Below are 7560 nucleotides of genomic sequence, written 5' to 3'. Positions count from 1 at the left end.
CCCATCAACAGGAGTCGCGTGCACCAGACTCTTCTTCTTCTTCAGCAGTTTACACTTATATTTGAGGGTTGCATATTATAATTTCTTTCACTTTTTTTTTATTTATGACTATGCTGATGACATTTAAGTGGTTTTTGCACTTTCCACAACGCACGCAACATGGAAATTCGTAAAATTTTACGCTCTGCTCAAGGGGCGTGGCACATGTGAAAATTTTGCGAAAGCCAAAAGCTGATTTAATGTTTTTTAATTGAATTTTTAAGTGGGTTGGGGCTGACTCATATGAGTTTAAAAAGTTTCTTATAAAAATCTGCGCATATGTGTAGACATTTCCTAGATAATCCAGACCCACTCCAGAGCTGTAAACTTAAGATGCCTGCAAGGCGTATCAGTTTACAATTACAAATGTCAAAATTGACATGATAAATGGGCATATGTGAAAGGTATACGCAGTTGATGAGCCCTGTTTGTGGCATTTGCAGTCCCAGGGCTGTTAAAGTTGCCAGCGAGAATGTTGGAAAATATATTTTAAATCAGCTAGATTTTATAGAAAATTGCAGACATATGTTTGGGCTGCGAAATTGGATTTAATGTTCATATTATATACCCAATGAATTTAGATTTAAATACCAGGAATTACAAATGTTAGAAAATATTTTAAATCATTTAGATTTATCTATGAACTTAGATTTAACTTTTATCCAATATAATATAATTATAGATTAAGCTTCATTTTTAAAAAATTTTCACATTTAAAAAATTTTCCTTACAACTTTAACTCAAAATACCACAAGCCTGTGTCTAATTAGAAAATATTTAAAATTATTTTGAATTCATAGACAATCGTACACATTTATTTGAGGGTTGAATTTAGATTTAATTTGTATCTAATAAATTAAAATGATATAATTGACCCCACAACTTTTACTTTAAATACCACAAACCCATGCCAATTTTTCTTTGTGGACAAAGTGAAATTTGAAACCAACGCTAATTAAGCCATTTCTCTTTTTATATGTCGCAACCTTAACACAAAAAAAAAAATGCCTCACGTGCAACAATTGGGGTGTTTATATCAATTAAATGTGACGGTAATCAGAGAGCGGTAAAAATATTTATGCTAACCCAACACACACACACACAAATCATTTGAAAGTTGACACTATTGTGGAATACAATTGCCCCGGCTATAGATCTGTAGACTTAAAAGTACTAAGGGTGACATTTTATAGAGCAAACATAGGAAGACACCTAGAAAGTTATATAATACCGCAATGTGGGTAAGGTACTGGCCAAATGGGCAATTTTTGAAAGATCATAAGCAATTAGCATGAAGCGTAACCTGAGCAATTCCAACAGCTGTGACCAAACTAGAACAAGATACTTAATAGTTCAATCAATCAGAGCGCATACTCTAATATTTCTAATTGAAATCAACGCTTGGCATCCCCTTTGATTGCACTTGTCAACGCCTTTACAACTGGTTGACATTTAAATTGTCATTTTGGGTTTTTCTACATTGTCTTTGGTCAACTCTCATCCCCCCAAGCTCAGCTCTTGTTCATTTCTGTTTCACATATGTTCAACTTTTTGTGCAGCTTGCCGTATGAATAAAGTTAAGTGCTTTAGTTTTGATTTTCAATTATGTCACATTAGCAATGTCATTCAAAGTTCTTTTGCCCCTAGGCTCTTAGACAGCTTAGCGTTAACATTTAAACATCATTACAACCCCCAGAAACAGCAAAAAAAAAGTAGCTGAAACTATGTGCATCTCGCATCAATGAAAACTTCTTTCATGTGGAAAATTTGTTGATTTAAAAAAATTGTTTAAAAGCCTCTGCATTTGTTGCGCTCATAAGCGGATTAAAAAATATTTTTTGTATATAGCAGACATAAATTAGCTTAAAAAATTGTAACAAGTGTTGAGCTCTGATATAAAAAAAATTCTATAAGTGTGTATATCAAAATTGCCATATGTGTTTATGTATTGACTTTCGGATTAAAAAAATTCAAAGCTGTGTTTATTTTTTTCGCTAATGGTGCAGTTGCGATAACAACGGTAGAGCCTATAGCAAAGTTAAGCCCAGACATATATTTTATTAAATTTAATAATAAAACTATGCAGTAAAGTAAGATAAATTGCTTTGTTTTTTTAATAAAGTCAATTGCTTTTCCAAGCTTGAAGAGTTTTTGAAACACTTATATATATACATAATTCAAATAACCTTCAAAGCAATTCGAAATTCGAGGCAAATTGTAGAGGCAAATGTTACATTTTGTATGAAAAGCAAGCAATTTTTAGTCGCTTTAACTAATTATGCCGAACAATTAATTTTCTCTATATTCTGCTCCTTTATTTTGATAATTTTTCCTGAATATCATAAAAAAAAAATTATTGTCAGGTTTTGAATAAATATATAAGCTGTGAGCCACTGTAGATAACGGGCTGCGCTTGTTGACGCGCTATGCAAAACTGTACTGCACTGCCGACGCAACAGTCAGCGTCGCTGCTGACGTGCAGCTTATGCTATTGCGTCTTACATAATTGCGCCTAACTTTGTACTTTAGTCTTCAACGCACGGGAGGCTGTCATTTTTTTCGCAGCGAAAATTTGTGTTTTTAAGTAGCATATTTAAGTGTAAAATTGTATGCAAAGTGTTTAATTAACTTAATATTATATAATACATATGTGCAGCTATGTATTATAGTGCAAATAAACGTTAAAAGCAACAATTTAATTTTTTCTTTGAGCAATGTGCGCTCTTTTTCTCTTAAGCTAGGCGCGTTCGTTAACAATCCTTTGTTTTCTTTATATATTTTGTTTTTGTGTTATTGTAAAGTGTAAATTTATTTATATGCTGAGGCAAATAATTATAATATGCAAAAAGTGTAAAAAAAATGTGTAATTCATTGACAAAAAGTGTTAAGAGAGGGCCTTTGCTTAGCTGCAAGAGCATGCGCGCTCTCTCTTCAAAGCGCAATGCGCCATTTTATTTTATTTTTTTCTTGTGTGTGTTTAATGTAAAGCTACGAAGCAAAAGCAGAAGAGCATTATGAATGTGTAAATGTGTTTAATAGTATTGAGCAAGTACAACGGCACTAATGCGTGCAGAGCTTCACATGTATGCAACATGTGCATAAGCGGTGAGCGCACTCTTTAACTCTTTCTCTTAAGTTAAGTTCAAACCCAAGCGCTGCTTGTCGCTTCAAATAATTTGCTGCGCAACTAAGTTGTGCGCTCTGCTCATTCTAAGTTAAGCGCGCTCTTACATAACAGGAGTTTCTTATTTTGTCATTGCTGGCAGTCGCAAATTTGTCTTTACACATGTCTCTTTAGTTTAAATATCGCCTGTCTCCTTTTTGCTAAGAACTTGTAATTTTTTTATGCGTCGACTGGAACTGTGCGGCTGCTTCGCAAAACGCTGCCATTTTACAGTTTGACATATGCTGAGTTTGACATTGCGTCTTGTTATTAATTTAAATCACTTTCATATTATTCCACATATAGAATATATCAAAACTAATATATAAAAGCCTAAATATTTAATTCAAAGTATTTTAGCAGTTTATTCAACCTAAGGCTAACCAGTTAACCTTAGGGACTCAAACTTTGTCTTTGCTGCAATTACCTGCAAACGTTTTCGTGTCTCTTATGAATGCAAACAACAATTGACGAAAATTATGGTAAATTGAATGAAAAGTGCAGCATTTTTATTTGCAGCTAGCAAATAGTTTAGGTTCTGATTGCTTTGGCTTTGGTCAGTACTTAACGCTAATTGAAAAGCGAGTGCTCGACTAATGCTGAAGTTGTGTCAACTACGTGTGGTCATCATAAGTCTTGCTGGCCAGGACTGCAGTTAATTGAAGAAACGCCAAGCAGTCACGCAATTAGCTTAAATTATCTAAAGACTGTGGGTGGAACTGTGGGAGGGTTTGTAGCTTTAACGGCACGATAAACAAGCGCAATTAATAAACTTTCCAGAGTGGCGACTAACTGCAACATATTTTGACCTTTTGACTGGCAAACGCGGCAATGGCAACAACAAAGGAACAAACAGTAAATTTACTGCCACACATGCCGCACTTGCCGCTGCTTGCCGCACGACTTGCGCTTTTGAAAAATTGCAGCCAAAGACGAAGCAACAATAGCTAGCCACAAAATTTATGACCAGCCATTTGGCCAACGGACGAACACACACACACACACATGACTAACGCACACTTATGAGATTAGCTTAGCCAAGTGCTTGGCTTGGCTATGGAGGTGTAGTCGCTAATAGGCGACATTTGTTTGCAAAGCTGCGTTTGTTTCAATTAGCTTTAAAGTCTGCTGTTTACTGCTTTAAGCTGTCAAGCCCAACACCCAACCAACCACCCACTCACTCAACAAGAAAAAAATAAAATATCAGACGACAATGCGGCGGTAACAACTCATTGAACCACAAAATAAAGCGTATCATAATAATAATATCGTAATATGCAGTCTCGCGCCACTAATGCGTATTACCTAAGCCCACCCACAGCACCCACTCGCAGATCTCGAAGCTCAATTACAATAGACGCCGCCACCCATGCAACGCGTTGCTCAGCGGGAGTTCGTCGGCATTGTTGCCCCTGCAACGCGTCTTTTGCTTTGAAGCCGATCCCGTAGAAGTAGACTATGACTGAATAGAGCATACACTTTGAATACTCTACTACATGCTTTATTTATAACTATAAATTTCACCAAAAATTAAATACAATTTAATATAATTATATATATATATTTCCTATATAAAAGTATGTCTTTAAAGAGTTCAAAGTTCAGTAAAAAAATATTCGTCTAGGAAATTGTATCTTTTGTCTGACTAAGGAACACATTTTAGATAATTTTTTCTGGAATTCTAAAATAAAATTGAATTAAATAAATATTTAATTTAAAATGAATGACTAAAACATTTATATTTTCTATATGATATTTACTTAAAAGTTCAAAAAAGTGTATACACTAGTCGCTTTAGCATTTGGATTTTTTCTATAATTTTTTCTTGCTCTTTTTTTCTTTGGTCTGTTTGTCGCGCTTAAATCCTGCTAAGTATTTTTGCAGTTGCCTGGCAAATTTTGTGCCACAACGTTAGATTTCCGTTTGAGCTGAGCTAAGCACAAAAATTTCTCGACTTTACTTACACACCACACGATTCTTTATTATAAAGCATAAAGCAAATAAAAAAAAACTTGGCTTTGATGTGCTTTAAGGCATGCCCAACTAAAGCTGACAACAACTGGAAGATAACCAAAGCAAAGCGACGGTTGTGCCTAAGCCAATTTAATTCCTAGTCGCTGTGGCGCCACAAGCAGCAACAGCAAATCGTAAATTAATGAAAATCAGACTACACAAGTCCAAAAACTTAAATCCTTCTACACCAAATTGCATTGCATACTTGACGGCGCGCTGGCTATGACCAGCTTATAAATTCCCTTATCGCCCTATCGTTGGCCCCACGCTCCGTTGTTGTTGTTGTTGTTGGAATTATGTATAGCCTGAGTGCATGCAACAAACCCAAAAAGCAAAACGAGCTACAATTTGTTATACGCAATTTGTCCTTACTGCACGTAAACTCAGTCCTTCTCGTCCTTTGTCCATAGCTGAAATCGTAGGCAGACCATTGTCTGCCGTTGTGGCGAAGTAATAAACATTTGTCGCGACAAATTTAACAAATTATAGAAAAGATTACGTGTCCCTAGTACAGAACTCAACTCGACTCGAGCTCAAGCTTAGCAATTTAAGCCAATTAAACACAATTAGGCAAAACGTAGAAATATTTTTTACTTTTACATGCAATGCCAATAAATAATTGGGCTTTTGCCCATGCATTAATTGTAGCTAACTGGGTTTGCTAATTGGAGTTATAAGCTTTAATAAAAGGTTCTTGACTTTTGAAAAGACAGTAGTAGTAAATTTAATTACATATTATTATATGGTGAATTCAGCGTTTGCATTTTTCTGGTAAGCACTTCTTGGGTCGCCCACACGTCCAGCAAAGTAAACTCGCTCGTCATCTTGTATAAAAAATATAAACGGACGATCCACAGTGAACTCCTCGGGTGACTTATCTATAAGAAAAAGCATTTTGAAACTGCATTATAAGCCTAATTTCATAACAAACCTTTATTATATGGACTGGCTCTAGCATTGGCAGCCTGAACTCCAACTTCATCCACCTCAAGCTTTGACTTGTGCCAGAATTTTTCAATCTTCGGTTTACCAAAGCGCGTCATAGATGAAAAATTTGGATGCTTAGCTAACTCGCGTACACCCAATGACTTTAAAGCAGGCAGCATATCCATCGTGGTCTCCAGCTTAAACTTTGGCAAATAGAGCTTAAGTAGCGTTGGTTGCACTTTCGCTGCAATTTCGTGATTTGGCCATTCTTCTAACTTTGCAATGATCCTATCAAGGCCGTTTATGGCATTGGGCACATAAATAGTCATTGATATGCTCGAACTGTTATAGGGAATTTGTATACTACTTGCATCAATTTCAGGATGCTCGGCCACTTTGAATTTACCCACCACTTGCATAGTTTCCACTTTAGCATTCTCATAGCCACCGGCATTTGATAGCGTATAAAAATTCCGCTGTGAATTTGAGAATTTGTCAAAGCAATTTGCCCAAAATCCTTTGAAATAGACAACACCAACGACAGCCATCAAACCAACGTCTTCGGTGCCATAGAGCAAGCTGTCAATGTGATTGTGGGTCTGTCTTGTAATCCAATTGTTCACAATAGTTGCGGTCTTCACGCTATCATCAGCGTTTACAGATCCAACAGTCACATCGAATATTCTTTTCAGCTCCGTTTCGTATTCGGGCAATATGCCTATTTCCTTGGCAGCAAACAATCGACTAGCAATGCTTAACTCATTAGCTGGTGGCTTTTCGAGTCGCTGGCGCCACGTATGATACCAATCCAAGACTTCACGTTTCGTCGAACCATCGAGTTGCAGAAAATGTTTTAGCTGCTCTGCAGTATTTCCCTCGGCGCCAATGTACAACTGCAATAGTCCTTCCTCAATGGCCAGCGGTGAAATGAGAACATTTTGCATAGAACTCTGTTGTAGAGCTCCAGCAAGTATTGAAGTGGACACGGTCTCCAAAAGCACAGGGCTTATGATATTTGACAGCAGCAGCAAAATTGCAGAAAATGTACAAGTTACTTCTGTCATTTTTATACAACTAAGAGAAGTCTTGGCTGCAGTTCTTGTTTGCATGAGCAACAATTCGATTTAGTGTTGCGATGAAATTCAATTGGCATATATAATTATAAAGTTTAATTGATTGGTTACATGTAATATTTAAAGACTGACTTACAACTAAGAATTACATAATTAAATTTCAGCTGCGTTATATTTGAATACACTCAAAGAAAGTTTGATACATAGTTTCATTTCAACTTTTAGATTTGAATACACTTAAAGTTATTTTCATTTCACTTTTTAAATTTGAAGATATTGAATACACTCAAAGATATTTTGATATCACCCTTTATCTTCGAATACACTTAAAGATATTTCAATATA

The 7560-nt window shown here is 35.8% G+C and overlaps 1 protein-coding gene across 1 annotated transcript; it reads right to left on the bottom strand.

The window, feature by feature from the left end:
- Window positions 1-5891: 5891 nt before the first annotated feature.
- LOC108598834 (serpin B4-like) lies at window positions 5892-7169 on the bottom strand. The gene is made up of 2 exons (XM_017985586.1): window positions 6147-7169; window positions 5892-6093 (listed from the first exon to the last, which is right to left on the bottom strand). The coding sequence occupies exons 1-2, from the start codon at window positions 7084-7086 to the stop codon at window positions 5954-5956; spliced, it is 1080 nt and encodes a 359-aa protein (XP_017841075.1). The 5' UTR covers window positions 7087-7169; the 3' UTR covers window positions 5892-5953.
- Between the last annotated feature and the right edge of the window lie 391 nt (window positions 7170-7560).

The sequence above is a fragment of the Drosophila busckii genome, chromosome 3L, assembly GCF_011750605.1.
Source record: "Drosophila busckii strain San Diego stock center, stock number 13000-0081.31 chromosome 3L, ASM1175060v1, whole genome shotgun sequence".
Classification (NCBI taxonomy): Eukaryota; Metazoa; Arthropoda; class Insecta; order Diptera; family Drosophilidae; genus Drosophila; species Drosophila busckii.
The sequence above is the reverse complement of the archived record's forward strand: the minus strand, read 5'-3'. Positions and strand labels throughout refer to the sequence as shown.

Excerpts from the sequence above, each read along its gene's own strand:
- LOC108598834 (XM_017985586.1), bottom strand. The coding sequence starts at position 7,086 with ATGCAAAATGTTCTCATTTCACCGCTGGCCATTGAGGAAGGACTATTG. Across the intron at positions 6,094-6,146 it reads AGCCAGTCCATATAATAAAG|ATAAGTCACCCGAGGAGTTC; the intron begins GTTTGTTATGAA and ends TTTTTCTTATAG.